General features: G+C 41.3%; 1 protein-coding gene across 2 annotated transcripts in view; it reads left to right on the plus strand.

The window, feature by feature from the left end:
• The window catches only part of LOC143146995 (uncharacterized), a 101,550-nt gene that overhangs the window by 14,051 nt on the left and 63,744 nt on the right, over window positions 1-23,755 (plus strand). For both annotated transcript variants that reach the window (XM_076311795.1, XM_076311794.1), the window contains exon 3: window positions 13,946-14,010. In XM_076311795.1, the coding sequence (XP_076167910.1) occupies window positions 13,967-14,010 (44 nt within the window). In that variant the 5' untranslated portion in view covers window positions 13,946-13,966. The remainder of the gene's footprint in view (window positions 1-13,945; window positions 14,011-23,755) is intronic.

Here is a 23,755-nt window from a genome sequence, read left to right on the forward strand (position 1 = left end):
CTGCCACAGTTGACAAGAATTGGTAGGTTTGAAATAAAAAGAAAGGCGATTCATAATCTAGAGACTATTATTTAAAATGTAGCGTAAGATTTTTCCAAAATTTTAATAATCATAGAAATGATCGAGGTTTGAAGAAAAACAATCATTTTTATCCAAAAAGAAAAACGACTTTAAACGTTTGTAAAAAATTAAATAATTAACTTATTACAAAAATTGTATTATATATTGCAATTTCGGCTAAATGTTTGAATTTCGGAATATCTTTTCGATATAACATTCCACACGTTTTAAACTTTAAGAAAATAATGAAAAACAAATTCGATTGTTTTAACTGTGGTGTTCCCCCTTAAGGAAATTAATCGTACAAAATAACTGCTTTGTCCTCGTTTTTTTCACGTACCCCCTTTCCCATTGCGAGATGCTCCGTTATGTATAATATTGTATTGGGTTGTTTGAAAAGTCATTTCGTTTTTTTTATACACATACAAACATTTATACATTCTAAAAAAATCGTGTTTCATTTTCACCGAATAAATGTTTATACACTCTAAAGAAAATCGTGTTTCATTCTTACCAAATAAATGTTTATACACTCTAAAGAAAATCGTGTTTCATTCTTACCAAATAAATGTTTATACACTCTAAAGAAAATCGTGTTTCATTTTCACCAAATAAATGTTTATACACTCTAAAGAAAATCGTGTTTCATTCTGACGAAATAAATGTTTATACACTCTAAAAAAATCGTGTTTCATCCTCACCAAAAAAAAAACGAAATGACCCAATAGTAATGCGAGAGGGTGAAAGAGATTGCGTGTTGTCCAGAGAGAATCCGAAGTGTTTGGAATAGACGAGGGAGCGAAGAGTAAAAGAAGAGCGATTGAGATAGCTACTAGGAAATTTTCGGCGTACGTGACCAGACGCATTGAGTAAGAGAGATTGAGAATTAGAACGAAAAGGAATGAATGCGTGCGAGGATACAAGATACGAAAGAAGAGCGTTTGGACAGTCTTGAGTTTTTAGTCTTTGACAGTCATTGAGAGTTCTTGTTAGAAAAGCACGTCGCGTCGCGCAAAGAAGGAACAGCGTAGTCAGTGTAGCCATTAATTGCGCGATTTGTTGATAATATTTTGTTCCTACTGCTACATTATTCGATACACGTGTATCCTAGAACTGTATTCGCTCTTGTATTATAACCATTGCTAACTTACTAAATAAAATTCCTACGATATTATATTGGGTTGTTCGGAAAGTCATTTCATTTTTTTTTTATGATGAAAATGAAACACGATTTTTTTAGAGTGTATAAAAATTTTACTAAATTATATATTCTCCATTTTGGAAAACGAAATGACCTTCCGAAACCAATGTATCGTTGTCCTTCAATATTATTCGTAAGAAATAACGTTTCGTTTTATGGAAGGTATGACGTAATGGTAGTGTATTAATCGTCCACGAAAAGAAGGCACAGCGTGTTTACGTCCTCGCTCCGTCATTGGCGTAGCCTTCTAATCAAATGTCAGTTATTAAGAAACAGAATGATTTCGTTCCTATTTAAATACCATCATTAAATTCGAGCGAGAATTAATTCGTATGTAAGGTGTATCGGCGTAGGCTTCTAATAAAAGAGTCAAGTATTCGTAAACAGAATAACTTGCTCACCGTTTAGGTACCACCGCTGATTCGATAAGTTGTTCGCAATGAAAAAATAAATAGAATTTAATATACGTAATAATCATTAATATTGGGTGTTCGGAAAGTCATTTCGCTTTTTTCGGCAAAAATGAAACACGATTGTTTTAGAGTGTATGAACACTTTATTAAATTATATATTCTCCATTTTGGAAAAAGAAATGACCTTCCAAACCCAATATATCGTTGTCCTTCAATATTATTCGTAAGAAATAACGTTTCGTTTCATTGAAGTTTATAACGTAATGGTAACATGAAGATAACGCGTGTATTAATCGTCCACGAAAAGAATTCTGCCATCTCATTGGCGTAGCCTTCTAATCAAATGTTAGTTATTAAGAAACAGAATAATTTCGTTCGTATTTAAATTTCTATTAAACGCCTATTTAAATCATTAAATTCGAGTGAGAATTAATTCGTATGTAAGGTGCATTGGCGTAGGCTTCTGATAAAAGAGTCAAGTATTCAAAATAAATAGAATTTAATATACGTAATGATCATTAATATTGGGTGTTCGAAAAGTCATTTCGCTTTTTTTGGCGAAAATGAAACACGATTTTTTCCAAGCGTATAAACATTCCATTAAATTATATATTCTCCATTTTGAAGAACGAAATCACTTTCCGAACGAGCCAATATATACATATATAACGTATTATATGGCGAAGAGTAGGTGAGCCAGAATGATGGACAACTTTCAGCGTGACCGACTACCGGGTACGAAAGGGTGGAGGGCGTTGATGAATTAACGACGATCAATTTTCATTTCGGGACTTTGGTCCCAAGCCAGTGACAACTTCTCTGACGATACTGTGTCACAGCTCGTGAAAACGGAAGGTCGTATCGGGGTTCCTCCGGACACCTATCGTTTCTCGTTCGAGCTGATTCCGAAGCAGATATCGATCCACGACAGAGACAGAGCGCGCGGAGTTTTTTAAACGCTCTTTTCGGTTATTCGGTCCGTCGCGTCGATTTTGCATGCGAAACGTGCCCTAGCGCGACAGCCCCGAATGGTACGCCGCCGGATATAGGACGACGATGAGGAGAGTTTATTCGTTTGCACGTCTATGAACACCGAGCGTTGTATCGGTACTGCTCTCGTTACACTTCGATGGCCAATGTTCTCTGCACTCTGCTCTTCGCCATCTTTCTCTTTCGTTTACTCCGATCGATTCAATCCAATCCGTGGACAACGTAATAATAATAAGCAATATCCCGACACAAAGAGCGATATTAATGCGATTCGTCTCAGTTCTGCTGATTGGATCTCTCGGTTTGATCTACCTCTCTCTAACGGATCCTGCCATGGACACGATTAATCGTTTCAACGGTTACCGATATTAAGAGAATTTATATCGTAACTTCGAGAAGAAGATATCCGAGGGGTAGTCATCTACGTGCGAAAATTCGAAACAAGAAGGGGAATTTTCGAATTTCATTCAAGACCTGTGTAACAACAAACCTTACCGGACGAGTCCACCTGGTGTACCGGATCGACTCTCCGTCACGAGGAATATTTATTATTCTTCTATCCACTCTACGCCACTGTACCCTCTATCATCGGTTCCGTGGACGTCAACGTTCGACGATTATACCGGTACTCGAAAGAAACAAATTTATCGAATAGTCGCTAATATCGATAGGACGTAACTTGACGTAAAATTGTATCGGTAACGAGATCGATTCGGGAAAGATGATCAGTGTACGGAATAAGATGCAACGTGGTTTCTCGTCGCCCACAGCGACGAAGGTTTTTGAAAATTATCGATGAGCTGGTAGACGTAGGGTGAATCGCGCGAGGAGGGTGAAAGATTGAATCGGATGAGAAGAAGAAACGCTTTGCGCTTCGCAATGTTATTACTAGAATTGGGATGATGGTACGGGAACGAGAATCGAGATAGACGAGTCGCGAGCGTCGCGAGGGATCCTGAATGCCAGGCTCGCTCGCTCCGACTTGGAAGTCTCCATAGTGACGCCCTGGAATCCAGATTCCCATCGCTTCCCCTTCGCTTTCTCTTTCTCACTTACCCTTCTCACACTTCCCCTCTCCCCTCCCTTGGTATTTCTCTCTTGATCCCGGCAGTCTGGTTCTCCGTCGTTTTAACCGTCGCCTCGTTTCCCTTTGTTTATCCGTCTTGCTCCATTGCCGTTTCTGTTCGCGAACAACGAAAACACACCGTTCAATTTTTCCGTGAACCGCGTAAACCGAATCGATCGCATCGATAGGTGGCCGTCTGGCTCGTTATCGATCGGACGGGTTCAGTTTTTTCCAGAGGTGACGGTGATGAATCTTTTGTCGCGCTAAAATGATCACCGGTAGGAACGAGCGAATATACGAGCAAAGTTATCGTCGAAGGCTGGCACGTAGGCGCTGTGGAAATGGTAGAAAGTAGGTCGTACGAGACACGACACTACCCTCAAAGACTTTGGACCGACGGTAACGAAGAAAGACGGTTGTTCGATCGAGAGCTTGATGGAGTATGGAATCGGTCGGCGTTGCAAATTTCGTTGTCTGACGCGGTACAGGGCGTATCAAAACACTCGGGCGTAATTTCACGAGCGATTTTTTCAAAGAAACCTACCGAAACTCCCTTTGGTAACGGTCTGCGAATCATGGAGAACGAAGAGGTGGCTCACGAGTTTCCATTCTCTGTTTTCGGACGTATCGAACCCAACGTGGCCACGATTTTTGTACACGAGTTCGCTCTTTACGCGTTTTTCTTTTTTTTTTTCTGTCGAATTCTTCTTTTTCGAATTTCCTCGCCAAAGACGTCGACGATTAGCGAAACTCGCGCAATTCCTTCCCGTAATTCACTCCAAATTTCATCAACGAGGATACACTTTGAAGCGCCTCGTTAAACCGGTAACTCTATCGTTTAATATCCTTTGTGTTTTTACGACCGCGTTAAAACGAAATTGTGCAATTTGTTTACCGTGTAAATCGAGGTTTAGGTGTAATCCGAATAAGCTCGTGTCTCGGTGTATTTTTATCGGGGGGATCTCGTCGATCCGTTGATAATACCGTCGGGGAAATATAATGAAAGTGGTATAAAAATGTAAATTTTCATTAACGGATGAAATTCGAGACCGAGTCGTCGTTCGCGGCGAGCAAACAAAAGCACCGATGTGCGTAACTCTGGATTAGTTATCCGGTGGGGTAAAATGCGATCTGTTATCCAGGAGACGGTGAATTCAACTAAGATGGCCGACCGGGTAACAGCGGATAGCGGGGAGATTATTTCCCCGCGGGAACGCGTTTGGAAGCAACGAGTTCCCCCATCTTAGGATTAGCCGGAGTGGAATTTTCGATATTGCGGATGCCATTCGAAATCCGATTTACTTCCACGACCTGCCGTTTTCGCTTTCCGTCTCATTTTCCTACCGAAATTCGACGAATCTTTCGCAGACGGAGCGATAGCTAGGTATACGATGCGTCGTGCCGGCGCCGCGACGCTATCGACGTCAGAGACGCCACTGACGCAGTCGATTCCGGTTAACTCTTACCATTCGTTGCTCCTTTGGGAAACAGGCTGCGTTACGTTTATTTTACGTCTGAGTGCAAATGCTCGGATTCGGAGTAACTGGTCATCGTCGTCCTCCCAAATTCTTCGTTACGACTTCGTTCACGGCTGGTTGAACTTCATCCTCGATACGCAATACTTGGGCGCAAATCGTAAAAAAGATTCGTTGGTCGTAAAGAAATATCGCTGTCCAAACCGAACGATTCGAAGCTAGAAGAATATAGGATCGATACATCAATCGCAGATTCCTCGATGCGTAATAGGTTGCTCGATAAGTTTTCTCGTTCAATAAGAATTGTAGTATTAGGTTTGTCGTTTTATTTTTCGAAAGATGGTATTACCGTTTAATGAACATGTGTGAAGTTTCATGTAATAGGTTGCTCGATAAGTTTTGTCGTTCGATAAGAAATGGAGTATTAGGTTTGTCGTTTTATTTTTCGAAAGATGGTATTACCGTTTGGTGAACATGTGTGAAGTTTCATGTAGATCCATCGACTCGTTCAAAGTCGAAGTATCATAGTATTTTTTTTACAATGGAGAAAACGACGAAACTTATTAAACAACCTAGTATGTATAACAGATCAGGAAGTTAAATTATTCAATATTTCCGCATTTAGATACGTGTACATTGTAATAGGTTGCTCGATAAATTTTGTCGTTCGATAAGAAGTGGAGCTATTAGGTTTTATTTTTCGAAAGATGGTATTACCGTTTAATGAACATGTGTGAAGTTTCATGTAATAGGTTGCTCGATAAGTTTTGTCGTTCGATAAGAAATGGAGTATTAGGTTTGTCGTTTTATTTTTCGAAAGATGGTATTACCGTTTGGTGAACATGTGTGAAGTTTCATGTGGATCCATCGACTCGTTCAAAGTCGAAGTATCATAGTATTTTTTTTACAATGGAGAAAACGACGAAACTTATTAAACAACCTAGTATGTATAACAGATCAGGAAGTTAAATTATTCAATATTTCCGCATTTAGATATGTGTACATTGTAATGGGTTGCTCGATAAATTTTGTCGTTCGATAAGAAGTGGAGTATTAGGTTTGTCGTTTTATTTTTCGAAAGATGGTATTACCGTTTGGTGAACATGTGTGAAGTTTCATGTAGATCCATCGACTCGTTCAAAGTCGAAGTATCATAGTATTTTTTTTACAATGGAGAAAACGACGAAACTTATTAAACAACCTAGTATGTATAACAGATCAGGAAGTTAAATTATTCAATATTTCCGCATTTAGATATGTGTACATTGTAATGGGTTGCTCGATAAATTTTGTCGTTCGATAAGAAGTGGAGCTATTAGGTTTTATTTTTCGAAAGATGGTATTACCGTTTGATGAACATGTGTGAAGTTTCATGTAGATCCATCGACTCGTTCAAAGTCGAAGTATCATAGTATTTTTTTTACAATGGAGAAAACGACGAAACTTATTGAACAACCTAGTATGTTGGAGAAAAATCACGATAAAATGATAATTGTGTGTCTAGAGACACACAGGTTGTGCAGCCTATCATACAAACTTACACCACGATCTTTCTAAGAAGTCAAAATGGTTTCTATATCGACATCGAACACCTATTAGGTTGTCTTTTCGTTTCTTTATTTTTTTTTTGTGAAAATGAAATACGATTTTTTCAGAGTGTATAAATATTTTATTAAATTGTACATTCTCCATTTTGGAAAACGAAATGACTTTCCCAACAACCCGATAGTATTCGTTCTCGAGTATCCGGTCGAATTATCGAAAGTTCTGATTCGTAGAAAGTATTCGTTAACGTTTCTTGTAGCATGTAATTCGAACATCGTAAATCTCGAGAAGGCAACGAGCTGGTCCCACTATCGGAATTGTGGATTATACTAACATAGTGAGAGCGATTACGGCGAGAAACGCGGGTCGCTGGAACGAAACGCCATTTGTGCGATTGCAGTCCAACACTTACGGATACTAATAGTACGTCGATCGAACCGCACGACGTACACCACGGATCCGTAAAGTCGATCAATTAACCCGTAGACACGTGTCTACGGTAAGAACGAAAACACACTTGGACAGATCATAGGTAACGTTGAAATCGAGACTACTCGATTTGGAAACGAGACGCAGAGGAACATATGAAAGACAAAATTTTGCGCCAAGTACTCGTGTACTTTATCTTTGTCGGTTGCTCTTATATTGTATTAGATTGTTCGAAAAGTCATCTCGTTTCTTTTGGTGAAAATGGAACACGATTCTTTTAGAGTGTACAAACATTTTATTAAATTATGTTACAACCCAATAGTTTACCGTTAAACGATTGTCACGGTTCATTCCATTCATTTGAAACGGTCTTATTAATGTAGCCCAGATATTAGATTCGTGCATCCTCGCGACAACGTGGCACAAGAAACACGACTGACGAAGGAATGTAACTAGTCGAAAAGGAATATTTCAATAAAAAATTAAACATTGTTCGTATCGTGCGAAAAAGAGGCGTGGATGGAAGCAGAAGAGGCGATGAAGGAGGTGAACGAGGAGGAGGTGGTAAGGTTGGCGTTGAAGGGTGCAAGGGGGCGAACCGTCCATTAGGAGCGATGTCTCGTCGAATTATGTACAAAGCTTACAAGAGGGTACACGAAGTGCTGTACATCGATTTTAATGAAACTTTGCAGGTAGATGGAGAACGGAAAAATAGTTGTCCTATGTGCGGCTATTTGCATCAACGATCGATAGTTTACGCGATATTTAACAACAAAGTTTGCCCAAGTTCCAACATTTGTAGGATATTTGTACAATATTGTTAAGAAACTATTGGAACAGATGATAATGGCGCAGAGGCTTATCAGTTCGTTACTTTACTTCGATTATTAACAAAAATTTACGATTGTTACACTTCTCCTATATATTTTCATTTCTTTAAAAGAGTATCTCGCAAACTATCGAACGATGAGGCGAAAAAACCGAACATGGATCAAATATTTGTCGGTTCTCGTCTGTCCACGAAGTTTCATTAACTCGTCGCTCTATTTTCGAGAAGAGGAATTTCCACTTTCTAGCGACAAAATCCACACTGCCAATTCGTTTGAAAGCGATCCGAGCAGGATCGTGTACGAGATCCAACGAGAGTGAGTTTCGCATCCTCGATGGCCGAAACTTTAAAGGACGTTGCTGGTGCATCAGCATCTAACGAGAAAGAAACCTTTTTATATTTTTCGTTGTACCATTGCGAAAGTAGCATCGATGGTTCTACGAGATTTTAAATCGTCGAGCGTTCGAGCTTATTTTCGTCGAGAAAATTTCACCGATCCACCGCCAGTCTCGAGAATACGACGAATGTACAAATTATAATTAAAAAAAAAAAAAGAAACAAAGAAGAACGATAGATAAAAATTGCCACTCGAACGCGAGAATTACTGTATCGTTCAATCCCGCCCGAATCTACAATACTTTTACACCTTTTGAAACTCTCGACGCGAGAGTTGTCGGAATGTTGCCAGTGTCCCGATGTCCTAGTGTAAATGGTGTCTCGCTTGTTTCACGTGGAAAAAGTAGAAACGTAAAAATAACGTTAAAGTCGGCGTGTAACGTTTCACGTGGTCCCCTGTTGGAGGGAATTCTATACAACCTGAATACAGTGTGCACGGAATTGTTACGAAAGTTCCAGTTTGAGTTACCCTCGATGTGCTCCTCGCTTTCGAAGCAGACTTGGCCCATATATTTATCTCGTTTTGTGGCGCAGACACGGGCGCTTTTACACGACAATTTGATTTCGTCGGACGGAGATTGGTCGAAACGGAGACAGTCAGCGACTACTAGCAAGCTGTCAAGTATCGAGGCCGCTTCGTGAACTGTCAACTGGATTTTTGACCGCGTGATTTCCCCTGACGGAATGTTTCGAACGAGTTTGCTCGCTCGCGCGTCGATCGACCCTCGGGGAACAAGAGCTTGTTGGCCGTTTCGATCGCTGAATATTGCGCGAGTATGGCCGCGTGGAACGTCCTTGGAAAGTTTTTTTCATGAAAATGGAAATGTCGGTGCCACGAGCTTTAAACGGTATGCGAAAGCGGGATCGATTCGTTATAGTTTCGAGGAGAATCGTCCGTTACGAGCGCGGCGTATCGATCGTCGAACAAAGCCCAAAGGCGACGTTCGAAGCGGTGAAATTTGCTCGGTAGTGCTCGCGCCCGTCTAACGATACGGAGATAAGCGACCATAGAAGAGCGAGTACCAAAAGGTAGATGGATAGATAAATAGACGTTTATTGGTCTCGGATAGTGATATCGCTCAGAGACCCGGGGAAGCCGGTATATAATGCACGCTACGATAGTGGCGACGGTAGCGCAAAATTAATAGTCGTTCGACACATTTTGTCGCACAATGACCTCTATCCAACGATCGAATTCTATTATAGAGCATTTCGTGGTGCACTGAAAGTAATCGATTGGTAATTACATCTAAGAAAATATTCGAGAAGTGAAATTTCACGGTACAAGCGCATTCGAGAAGTTTACACGGCACAAGTGTATTGGAGAAGTAAGTTTACACAATACAAGTGTATCGGATACGGAAGTTTAGACATTACAAATCTATTCGAAAAGTTTACACGATACGAGTGTATTCGAGAAATAAGTTTACACATTACAAGTGTATTTGAAAAGTTTACACGGTACAAGTGTATTCGACAAGTAAGTTTACACATTATAAGTGTATTCGAGAAGTAAGTTTACACATTACAAGTGTATTCGAGAAATAAGTTTACACGGTACAAGTGTATTCGAGAAGTAAGTTTACACATTACAAGTGTATTCGAGAAATAAGTTTACACGGTACAAGTGTATTCGAGAAGTAAGTTTACACGGTACAAGTGTACTCAAGAAGTAAGTTTACACATTACAAGTGTATTCGAGAAATAAGTTTACACGGTACAAGTGTATTCGAGAAGTAAGTTTATACAATACAACTGTATTGGAGACGTAAGTTTAGACATTACAAATGTATTCGAAAAGTTTACACGATACGAGTGTATTCGAGAAATAAGTTTACACGGTACAAGTGTATTCGAGAAATACGTTTACACGGTACAAGTGTATTCGAGAAATACGTTTACACGGTACAAGTGTATTCAAGAAGTAAGTTTACACATTACAAGTGTATTTGAAAAGTTTACACGGTACAAGTGTATTCGATAAGTAAGTTTACACATTATAAGTGTATTCGAGAAGTAAGTTTACACATTACAAGTGTATTCGAGAAATAAGTTTACACGGTACAAGTGTATTCGAGAAGTAAGTTTACACGGTACAAGTGCACTCGAGAAGTTTACACGGTACAAGTGTATTCGAGAAATAAGTTTACATTGTACAAGTATATTCGAGAAATAAGTTTACACGGTACAAGTGTGTTCGAGAAATACGTTTACATGGTACAAGTGTATTCGAGAAATACGTTTACACGGTACAAGTGTATTCGAAAAGTGAGTTTACACGGTACAAGTGTATTCGAGAAATAAGTTTACACGGTACAAGTGTATTCGAGAAGTAAGTTTACACATTACAAGTGTATTCGAGAAATAAGTTTACACGGTACAAGTGTATTCGAGAAGTAAGTTTACACGGTACAAGTGTACTCGAGAAGTTTACACGGTACAAGTGTATTCGAGAAATAAGTTTACATTGTACAAGTATATTCGAGAAATAAGTTTACACGGTACAAGTGTGTTCGAGAAATACGTTTACATGGTACAAGTGTATTCGAGAAATACGTTTACACGGTACAAGTGTATTCGAAAAGTGAGTTTACACGGTACAAGTGTATTCGAGAAGTAAGTTTACACGGTACAAGTGCTAATCGAGGATTACTTGTGTACGATCCTTCCAAAATAAGGTCCTTTAGAATGCAATTCCTAGACAACCATTGTTTAGTATTTTTTCCAAATAGGGAATCGTGTATCTGTCGATAAACAGTTCGTTCGGATCGTTAAAATCTATTCGAAAGAAACTACGAGAAGACGTTCGGTCGAAAGTAAGATGGAAAGAGAAAGAAAAAAGAGAGAGAGAGAGAGAGAGAGAGAGAGAGAGAGAGAGAGAGAGAGAGAGAGGGAGAGGGAGAAAGAGAGAAAGAGAATAAGTCTTGGCAGTCCGATGCAAAGTACAAGGTTAGGTTGTGCCGACGAAGGACAGACGGATCCATCGTGGATGGATGGATGGATGGATGGATAGAGAGGAGAGCACGGCTCGAGGTTGGTCTCGTAAAATATGCAAGCTGCAATCCCGTCTCTTGAATAGAAAAGGTCAGAAACAGGGAGAACGAGTAGGAGAAGAAGAGCCTGGGCAAAGGAGAGGTAGCAAGAGATAGACGGAGACGAAAGGTGGGGGTGGTGAGCGTGGTTGTGAAGTGAAACGTGGAAAAGGGAAAGGGGAAAGTGGGAAAGAATGGCGAGTGGGGGATGATAGCGACGTTGGGAGTAGAAGCAGAAGCGCGAACACAGACAGATACTGTCGGGCGGGGAGGGGGTACCGGAGAGAGACGGAAAGGGCAGGAGAAACGGAGACGGGGCGAGTGAATGAGACGAAAAAAGGAAAAGGAAAAACGGGTACCACCCTTTACGCGTTTCGAGGAGCAGCACCCGTAATACTGCTGAAGCTGCGAGTCCCTCTCCGGATTCGCTCTGCTGCGTTCGCAAAAAATTTTCATAACTAACCGATCTACCGCTGTGATTTCGTGGCTCTTCTTCTTCCGTGAGGCCCGTATATACGCGTATTAATACGCGCGTGACGATGCAGCGTACGTAACTACGTAACGCACCGGATCTGGTACACGGAGCCGAGGAGTCGATCTCCGAAAGGAACGCGGGTCTTGTTCCTCGTAACTTTTCACACCGTTTTCGTAACGCCCCCTCGTTTAAGCGAGATCCTCGTGAAAACGTCGTCGCGTAACCGAGGCACCATTTTGTCTCACAGACGCGTATCAATGCATCCTTATCCGTCCTTGCCGCAGACCAGGTACCCGTACCGGATAGAACAGAGCTGTCTCGCGACGAATCGATCACTTTTTGCACCCGATGTCACGGATTTTGAAATACGAGTTCGCACGTTTCTTTTTTTCCATATCAGTCGAGATCGATCGAATAGTGGTTTCCGCAACCTGGAAACGACGAACAAATTCACACTTTTCAATACACCGAGACCGAAGTCACATTTTTAACGATTCGCGAAAAAGTGTGACCGAGTTCTTTGAAGCTTTCTCTACGGATTAAGGCTACTCCAGCCCGCGCGTTTAAAAATTTAATAGCGCGGCTGCTATCATACGTCGCACGAGCCTCGAATTTCAAACGTTTAAGTAGGTTAACTTAAAAGCTAATTTAACACGAAATATATATATATATATATTTTTTACGCGCCGCGAAGTTACACGTTTGAACATTTTTCTCGCTGCGCCGTTTCTACCAAGGATATATTCGACAAAGGTCTGGATTGGAAACTGTGCGGTAAATTTAATACAAGAAACTTCGAAAAGGATAGATATAGTAGAACAAACGAGTTTAAATCTAAATTTAACAACAATGCGAAGCGAAATAATTAAACGGAGGATAAAATAACGTAGTAGTTGGTTTTGAGAAATAATTCACTTTGAACGCTATTGCGATATCGAAATCGCTCGATAGCGTATCATCGATGCGTTGTATTCAGAATTTCAAACTGCTCCAGAGAAACCTATTAATACCCCGACCGGCTCAACGATCCGGTCACGGATCCCAAATACATTGATCGGACTATGTACGCGAATGTTGTACATTTTAAACGTAAGAAAACTCTTCCTCAAATTTTTCTCGAATTTTCATTCCAATCAAATATTCAATCACGCGACGATTCGTGTACGTTAGCTTTTGGATAGATCGCGAAGCTTTCGTGCAATACGTAGCACGCGAAGAAGTTTCGAAAGATCGGTAAACGTGAGTCCCTGCGCGACTCGTTACGTGGTAAGTTTATCGATGTAAAACCGAACCGATGCAACTACGCATCATTGCGCACCGTGGAGTCAAGTACGCCCTTGTTCGGTCTTGATGCTAACACAACTACCGAGCGAGGCGTACACGAACGTTATCGTGGCTCGATCTACGAGCGATGTCGAGAAGAGGTAACCCCTTACCCTTGGTATCCCTGGTGGATCAACTTCTCGGGTCCACGCGGTAAATCGTTGCACCGAGACGTAGCGAAACTTTGCTGCTCAACGATGCGTTCGTTTGCAACAAGTCGCGTTGTCCGTCGAGTGGGTACGGTGAAGTAGCGAAAACAGCTGCGCATCGGTCCGACGGACAAATAGGAAGAAGCTAAAGTATATAACGCATTTTGTGCCAAGCAACTAAGAACAGAGCGAGAGGGTGAGTTAGGGAGGGAGGAGGAGAAGGAGGAGGAGGAGGAATGAGGTGGAATGAGCTCGGCGACTCTCCAGCAACGGATAAGTGTAGTTGAAGGGATTCAACTGGGAAAAAAACACGAGCGAGTCTCGAGTGGGAGCACTTTACTGAAATATGCACGATCTAGTCGGAGTTAGCGGTGCCATTTCGCTGCTTACATAATAAGTGTAAACGTCCGTCTCGAGAGACGCGATCGTATTGGCCCACCACCGAGCGTGCCGAATTACGGCGTTCGTCTCCGCCTAAGGGCGCGAGAAGGAACCCGCGCGCCGTATAAACATTTCGTCGAAAGGTACGACCGAAATTTACAGAATGCTTCGCATGTTTCAGGCCAGGGGCGGTCGATGCCTGATGGCGTGGTTTGGAACGCAACGCTGGAGAAATCCTGCTCCAGAGTAAGTAGATTCCCAACAAAAAAAAAACGCATCTCCACCAGCGCCGGCCCGTTTCTCGATTTCTAAAACGTCACGGCGATACGATCGCGGTGGTATCGATCGCGCAACGATTATCATTTCTTGCGAGCACGGTGTAGAAGAAACTGCGGTCGTCTTACGGTCGGCTACGGCCAACGATCGATTCGATCCGTGGTACAGAAGCAGGTCAGGAACGAAAGAGCAACGAAACGCGAGTTCTTTCCAACCGCGGTATCAACGGTTAGGCTACCACCGACCACGATACGCTCGACTTTCGAGATCGATGGAAGACGCGAGTATCGTCGGACAGTGTGCGTCTTTCATCGAGAACCGTCTCGATTGGACCCGTTGTCGCGATACCGTTTACGATGAATAATCGTGTACCGTGTTCGATGAAATTTACCTCGTAAACGGTATTGTAACGCAGAAGTCGGATCCGTGTCCCCGACTGCGTCCGATGTCTCGTTGGGTTAGAAAAGACGAATCGTTGCTTCGCCGTGTACCGTAATCCCCGCGAAACTGATCGTAAATCGTATCCGCTCCGGACTAGTTATCCGAGGAAGATACGGTTCTTTTCCTCCCGGGAATCGATCATTTCTTTTTTCTTCACCAGTCGCGTTCGAATCTCGCGCAAACACAGAAACTCGAAAGATACGTCTCGGATAGACGGGTCTTTTTCGGTGAACCAGCGATCCCAATTTCATCGCTAAAGCCGGATGCTCTCGGGTAAAGACTGTCTGTGTTTCACGATACGTGTACCAGGAACGCGATATTTTTGGGGATTTAAATGCCCCCATTTTTGGGAAACATCTGCTGGTCGTGTTTGTATACCAGCGAACTAATCGAGGAACTAGGACCGTGGAAGTCGTCTCATTGTCACGAACGTTTCATCTTTCGCCGGAACACGTGCCCTTTTATCGTCCAATAGAGATCACCGTATCGTAAACCCATGGTACGACGTCTCGAGTCGACCGTCCCATGCGGGCAGACCCTCTGGGCCTAACTACGACGCGGACCCCTCGACACCGGGGTCCGACACCCCTGTACGAGGCTAAGTGAGCGTGAGTTCGAGGAGCTTACCCCCCACGACGAGAATTTTTCACTCGCAAGTGACCCTAATACGTGTATTAAATTACCACCCATTGTTACGATACGTATCGTTGGATCGCGAAAGTCGAGATTCGAGTACGATGTCCGATCGACACCTTGCACGAGTAATTCGTACGCAACAAACATCGAATTACTATAGTTTGCATCAACTGTATTCTCCAACAAATGATCTATCTAAATATTGGTAGCTACGTTAAGTTCGTGCTTGATTGAACAATCGTGTTTAACCCTTTGAACTCGAGAGGAGACCCTCGGTCACCACACAATTCAGTGTACTTCTTCCAATTCGAGAAAATTTCGTTACTTGAAATTGAAATTGGAAATTAGGTATTACACTCTTTTAAGATGTAAACATATGTACGTAAAGTATCGAAACAAAAATGTTCCATTGCGTATTAATTTTTCCGATTTAAAAGATTTCATTGAGGCGCCAGTTTCAGTTAGCAAAAACGCTTCGAGTGCAAAGGGTTAACTCGATGGAAAGAATTTTTCTTCAGCGAGCAAGAAGGTATTGTTCGAGTTACCAGCGAAAAATCGATTGGCTAGTGCAGTGCTCACCTGCGCCCTGGGTCAGTTATTACGTGCCTGGTAAACGTTGGATCAATGTTTGAACCAATTAATAGCGCAGCTGCAATCGCGTACGAATACGTGCGCGGAATTTGGAAAAAGATAAACAGCGCTCGTTTCTTTTCCTTTTTCCCCTTTGATTCGCGAAGAAAGAGTAAATTTTCGACCTCCAGAGTAGACGACCTCGTTAAGGTCATTCCACCCGTTGTTGCAGCATCTGCGTGGAGATATCGATGTTCAAAGGTTCGTTAACGCCAAATGCTTTGATTCGCGTTTCGTCTCGTCCCGTTTCGTCTGGTCTCGTCTGGTCTCGTCTGGTCTCGTTTGGTCTGGTCTCGTCTGGTCTGGTCTCGTCTCGTTTCGTCTAGTCCAGCCTCGAAGAAAGCGAGCAGACGAAAAGAATACGTTCTTCCGTTTCCGTGATCGGATTAATGCGCCGATGCAACGGTACGGATTAATTATCAGTTATTGCTCCTCACGGAGAGGAAACGGGAATGAGAATGGGAATGGGAACGAGGAACGAGGAAAAGAGTGGAGGGTAGCTGTATGGGGCAGCAGACCAATTAACTACTTAGGGCGGCTTTCATCGGCTCGACAATCGGGCGGATCGATTCGGGGTGAATAACTCTCCTAGTCGCGTTGCGTACCGACCGATACTCTGCGTAGAGTCTATGAGCGAGGTGGATATGCGCGTCTGCTTCCGCTCTTTAGATTCTTTTCAGGCTCGGTCAGTTGCCGATCGTCCTTGCAAATCGTGTCTATCATCTATTGACGCAAAAAGATCTTGTTCCATCTCCACGGATAAATAGTCGAACAAAGAGAGAAACAGACAGCCGGGTGGAAAGAGGAGGACAGAAGAGCGCCGAGTGCCGCTTTTTATTTCGAAAACCCAATGGATTTGTTCAGTCGCGGACTCGGAGGACCGTAATCTCCCAGAGAAGCGCGGTTTCACCGGTTGAATTCGTTTTTCCACCTCGTTCTGTTCGTCAACGCTCCCATATTTCAATTTAATCGTCGAACGAATAACGGTTGCTAGCCCTTTCGTTACCGGGCGATTCTTCATTCGTTGAAAAATCGTTAAAGGAAACACTCCGGACGAGACAACCTACCTTTGTTCCTTTGGTTACACCGGTCTTGCTTTAATTCGCGGAACGAATGTAGCGATTGATAGCGATCGATAACGATTGACGTTCTCGATTGAACCACGGTTACGGTAAATAGGTTACATCTGTACACGTTCGCGTTTGAAACACGGTTACGGTAAATGGGTTCGATAACTGGAACAACTGACGATAAAAATTGACAGCAACAACGTATCCGTTGGGCGAATCTCTGGAGAAAAATTTCGTTTGAACGACAGTGCGCACAAACGCGTTAAAGTCGAGTTATAGTTACTCGGTATTTGGAAACTTCATCTCGATGGAATACGTTTAGAAGTATACTGCACGATTTAAACAATTTTGTTGCTAGTTTGGTAAACGGTCCCAGTTTCTCGTTTTTATTCGAAATGATTATTGATTCGTATACGTATCTTTGAAGACACCGCTCCGAGACGTCAAGAAATGGGTTAATTTTGCGAATTTTTCTTCCAAGTTACTAAATGAAAAATGTGATCCTTTTCGTAGAGTGTAAGTATAACTTTCAGCTTTATTTTACAATTTTGCGGGAGTATAAATCGTACAAAATAGCAAAGTTATTCGTTATTCCCAGAACTCCTTCCGGTGAAGCATTGTTTGTTGGCTGCTACAGTTGACAAGAATTGGTAGGTTTGAAATAAAAAGCAAGGCGATTCATAATCTAGAGACTATTATTTAAAATGTAGCGTAAGATTTTTCCAAAATTTTAATAATCGTAGAAATGATCGAGGTTTGAAGAAAAACAATCATTTTTATCCAAACAAAAAAGTGACTTTAAATGTTTGTAAAAGATTAAATAATTAACGTATTTAAAAAATCGTACGATACATTGTAAAATACTCTACGCGGAATATCTCTATAAAATTTGAAGTAAATCGGACACGTGAATACAGTTGAAGAATACAATTTGGAGAAAAACTGTGAAACGAGTTCATTTGTCGCTGCAACTTCGTTGAATGTTCGAATTTCGAAATATCTTTTCGACGTAACATTCCACACGCATTAAACTTTAAGAAAATAATAAGAAAGAGAGAAAAAGAATTGGATCGCTGGTGTTTCTTCTTAAGCAGTTGTTACAAGGTGATTTTCTCACCCGAAAACAGTAGTCGCGATCCTCTGGATCGTAACATTATAGCGACATCAAAGCCCCGATATCTTGCTGTGTCGTCCACCGTGGTCTCGGTCTTTGATGTCGCTATAAAGTTACGATCGGTCGGCTTCTGCTTTTCGGCCTCCAGCGAAGAGAATCACCCTTATACAGTAATACTCGCTTAAATTTCAATAGAGTTGTCTCGCCTAAATTTCAATGAACCATCTCCACCGTTCCTCCACTGTTCGGTGTCTCGAGTTCGGTGTAATACGATCCTGTGAACAAAGATAGCGATCACATATAGCGAGACCGAGCGAGAAAGAAAGCGTGTCAAGCAGGGATGATCGAGCCTCGAACGCTTCAAAGAAACGCGGCAACTGGTTACGATGAATCGTCTAATTACGAAAATTCTCATTTCTACAGTGTTCGTTTCATCTTGGTAATAACGATGTTAAACACATCGGTGACGTTCGCTCGAACGAAACGAGTCCAAACACGGTAGAAATGAAAATAATGTTACCACTGGTCAATTACTTTGGCTATCTGGGACGTGCGAACTCGTTACGAATAATGTTTATCCGATCGATGTCGCGTGTTTGGTGTCGTATCGATCGTAAGAACCTTGCGTTACGATTGTTACAAAGATAAAGCGAAAAATGTCGAATTTTTTCATTTCTCCGATCGAACGATTCGTCAAGGTCAATCTCCGATTTATTTGAATTGAACCGAGCACCGTTGCGCGATATCTCACGGATACGTAACGAATTTAACGAACACTCGAGCGAGACAGAGATCAGAAATTGAAATATTTCGCGAAAGATTCCGAAGAATTCGTGCCGATGGTAATACGCATCGGAGTGTATCGTCGAGCGAAACTGATAACTGAAATTAAAACCGAGATTAAGCAAATAGATTGGAAGTGAAATTATACGCGTAAGAGCGAATCGGTATTAAAATGCTCGGGAATATCTAACGAGGTTTCGGGATTGTAAATCGTTCGGTATCGGGTTGAATTCAACTCTACGATCGCGACGGTGGATGTAAAAGTTGGGGAACTTCTTTACGGTAGGAAACGACCGGCACCGATCGTTACCGTTATTAGTTCGCCGATCGATCCGTGATAGAAATTCCGTCGAACGACCAACGACCAATATCCCCCGTCGAAATTGAACGTACGCGATTATGAGGGGATCGATCCACCGGCCGCAATGCGTGGAGTCGTGAATTCGGGAATTTGTACGTTTAATTAGGCATCGGGCTATCGAGCGGAAATTACGCGGAATCGAAATTATTGCATTTCGATCGGCTAAATTCGTCACTCGCGTTTACGAACAGACGACGCGACACGGCGCGAGGTATATACAGCGAGTCACAGCCAAAATCGTACATCACATATACGAATACGTTTCGTCTCGTGAAAAAGTTCAGGAAAGATACGGGGGGAAAATATCACGAATCTATATTGTAAATGTATCTATATTTATTACGTAGTAGTATCAAAAGGAACAAAGTTGTCTAAATATAAAAGAAAAAACAAAGTTACTATGATTCGGTCTGGAAAACGTCTCACAGCTAAAATCGTACATTTGTAGAAAAGTGACCAACAATTTGTTTCAATTAAAGAGAAATATTTTGTTGGGTGCCCACGACTACGTTCTACCGCGCGCAATCTATTTGGCATAGATTTGACCAATTTTCGTTGAAAAAGAAGGTTCGTAGTTGAAAAAAAAGAGAAAGATAGTAATAATGAAGCAGACAACGATAGAAGAGCGACAAATAGTTGTAAGAAATTTTCAAAGTGGAAAAAGCTATCGTGAAATTGCGAAGATTATTGGTAGAAGTGGCAGTACTGTTCGGTATATTGTAAAACGATACCAAAACGAAAATAGAATAAGTGATGCGTCAAGAAAAGCTCCAAACGAAAAGTTCAACGCGTACGACGAAAGATGGATAGTACGAAAAATGAAAGAGAATCCGAAGATCGGTGCACCTAAACTTACCAATGAAGTAGAAACATATTTAGGGAAAAGTGTAAATCCAGAAACAATAAGAAGAATACTCGGAAAACATCATTTTCACGGTCGTACAGCTCGGAATAATCCTCTTGTAAACGAGAAGAATAGAAGAAAGAGACTAGATTTCGCAAGAGAATATATATACAAAGATTTTGATTTTTGGAAAGAAACTATATTTACGGACGAAAGTAAATTTAACGTATTTCATTCGAATGGAAAAATTACGGTGTGGCGTCGACCAAATGAGGAGTTTGAAATACAAAATTGAAACAGTACCGTGAAACATGGAGGGCAATCGGTAATGGTCCGGGGCTGCATGTCCGCTGCCGGAGTGGGTAACTTAACATTTATCGAAGGTAACGCGAATAAATATGATTACATCGATATTTTGAAATACAATTTGAGGGACAGTGCCGAAAAATTAGGGATTTTGAATTCGTTCAAGTTTTATAGCGACAATGATCCCAAACACACATCGCATGTAGCCAAAATGTGGGTACTGTATAATTGCCCTAAAGTACCAAACGCACCTCCACGATCACCTGATTTGAACGTGATAGAGCACGTCTGGAACGAATTAGAGATTAGAATCCGGAAACGTACTATTAAAAATAAAAATGATTTAAAAAGGGTATCAATGGAGGAATGGAGAAAAATTGAAGCCAGTTTTACTGAAAAATTGGTAAAATCTATGCCAAATAGATTGCGTGCGGTAGAATGTAGTCGTGGGCACCCAACAAATATTAATCTTTAATTTAAACAAATTGTTGGTCACTTTTCTACAAATGTACGATTTTAGCTGTGAGACGTTTTCCAGATAATTATAGTAACTTTGTTTTTTTTTATATTTAGACAACTTTGTTCCTTTTGATACTTCTACCTAATAAATATAGATACATTTACAATATAGATTCATGATATTTTTTCCCCCATATCTTTCATTTAAACAAATTGTTGGTCACTTTTCTACAAATGTACGATTTTAGCTGTGAGACGTTTTCCAGATAATTATAGTAACTTTGTTTTTTTTTATATTTAGACAACTTTGTTCCTTTTGATACTTCTACATAATAAATATAGATACATTTACAATATAGATTCGTGATATTTTCCCCCCATATCTTTCCTGAACTTTTTCACGAGACGAAACGTATTCGTATATGTGATGTACGATTTTGACTGTGACTCAGTGTATTTCAAGGTACGTATTTCCTACGGGCAGTTCACCGAACGAAAATTCAACGACGAACAATCCAACGTGGTGTCGAAATTCACTGCCGGCTATGTATCGAGCAAGTTGAACGCCCTCCAGAGGTGCACGTACTTAGGACAGGTATAACCGAGTGTCGCTTTATTCGATAATTGACAGCACCGAAAATCCTGTCAGACGTTAGAAATTGCATTATCCCGGAAAGCTTCGCCGTTCATATTACGTCCATCCTCGAAACTCGCCAGCCTTCGTAACGGTATTGTACACAATTCGAATATGTACTGGATAAGGAACATCGCCGCTCTCCAGAGAAGCGAATCTCCGACACGATTTCGCGCGAATTAATTGCGTCACGTTCCCGGAACATTATTTTTAAAATCGTTGCGAACGGAAGAACGTTGCCTCGCGATTGGCGTAATGAGAATAATTATTCGAACGCCTTTCGAAAGCACTCGAACGTCACGGAAGTTTTCCGAGTGTCGGTATATGTATTCGTGTTTCACCGCCTTCGAGAAATTTCACGTTTCGAGACGTCCCGCGAACGGGAAATTATTAACAACGAGGTAATTCTATAGGGCGTGAATTTTTTAGCGAATCTTGTCGAAGTATGGATAACGAGAAAATACACGTTCGTGTAATAACGCTTGAAAGTATTTGAAACAAGGTACGATTCCTAAAAGTGATAAATAGAATATCGAAAGAATTTAACGAGGTGCTGTAATTGTTATTAAATTTATCCTATTCACTGTGAAAATGTCCAATATCTCTCGAAGGAGCGGATCAATTTCTACACGATAGAATTGGAGGACTACGTTTCAAAGAATTTATAATTCTAAACGGAAAAATATATCGAACTGTCGATATTCAATATTGGAGAGTTGGAAGGTTAAGTTTGTACATAAATAATTTTTCGATTTGTACGTATATCTTAAAAATCTATATTGGATACTTTCGATAATTAATTTATACTTTACCTGATGCGAGGACTAAATTACCTATGCAATTACTATGAAAACGAAGTTTACCAGAAATGCAAATCGAACATTTCTATTAAAATATTTCTCTCCAGATATTCGTAAGACAAAAAACAAAAAAATAATATAGAAAACGAATGAAAGACATATACGAAAACAAATGGAAATAAAGATATCGATTTCGGTGTGTCGAATTTCAAAGTCGCGTAATAATTATTATCAGAAAAGAAAAGCGAGGAGAGAGTAGAAACGGTATTGACGTATTGTAATAAAATGGTCTCGTATCGGTGTACATACCGCTAAATGCGAGAAAAATATCGCCAAGGAAGCTGATCGCGGCGGTGGTTTGGATTTTTGTACACGGTTCGCTGTGGTTGCGTATAAAAATTAGCGTAAAAAGAAGCAGCGTGGATTTCTGTCAACGCTACCGCGATACCGTGTATTACGGACTTTCTATCGCGGTAAACTACATCGAACGTAATGGTGGCAGCGCGGTGTTCCTCGACGGTATTAGTTTACGTGATCACCCTCGGGCCTGAAAGCGTACCAGATAAATTTCTGACTGGTTCTCGTTACGCGCGCCTAATTTCCACGGCTTACAAAAGTCCGTCCAATACCAAGGTAAACGTGGAAAAAATCGATTACACTTGCTTGCATTTTCTTACGAGTTCGTTGAACGACGAGAGATTCGTTATTCGGGATTCGAGGGGACACCGAACACGTAGAATCGAGTCAAAGTTGTAAAATGGAAAGAAATAGGAAAAGTATGTTTCTTTTAGGTTGTACGAAGAAAACAAGAAGAGGATTAAGCAACGAAAGAAGATTTCAAGCAACTATAAAGGAATCGAGATTTTGGTTAATGGATACGTGGAATCTACTTAAGGCTGTAAAATATCAGAAAATAGGAAAAGAATCTTTCCTTTCGGTTATGCGAAGAAAGAAAATCCCATCGAAAGGAGATTCGATGCAACGGTAAAGTAGTCGCGATTTTCGCTAAGGCGTTACCATGGCATCTTTTGTCGAGGATCGTGATATCGAGAAGCATCGGATGCGACCAAAGTTGGCCAGAAAAGCGATTGCTTTGATGCGCGCCGGTAGAGCAGAGAGCATCGATATCGAAGGAAAGTACTCGCGGCACAAAACGAGCGTAAAGCAAAATTGATTTTTACCTGTAGGATGGCTTTCACTGAGATGCCCGGTCTGTACTCGCGAAACTAGGTTAGCGTAGACTTGGTCGCACGAGGTGCACGAAAGAAACGAATAATTACTTTTTCTCTGGGAAAGAAGACGCGAGAGCTTGCGAGTAATCTCGGTCGATTTCACGCGAGAAACCCAAGTATGGACGAGAGATCGAAAGATAAGCCCTGGAAAAAATTGTCAGTCGTATTGGACCGGACGTTTCAGTCGGCCTTTGTGAAGCCTGCGAGTGAACAAAAATTACCCGACACTGTCAATGTTTCTCTTACTCACGATACCGTATTCTTCTCAACCTCCTTAACCGACGTTTCTTTCCCCTTACAATGCTAAAGTAGCGAATCTACCGTCTGTTTTCATTACCCAACAAAGGCGAAGTCATCGTTTACAACTCCCATGGTATCTCTACGGGCTCGACTTGGCACGTGTGT

Source organism: Ptiloglossa arizonensis, chromosome 5 (assembly GCF_051014685.1).
Source record: "Ptiloglossa arizonensis isolate GNS036 chromosome 5, iyPtiAriz1_principal, whole genome shotgun sequence".
Taxonomy (NCBI): Eukaryota; Metazoa; Arthropoda; class Insecta; order Hymenoptera; family Colletidae; genus Ptiloglossa; species Ptiloglossa arizonensis.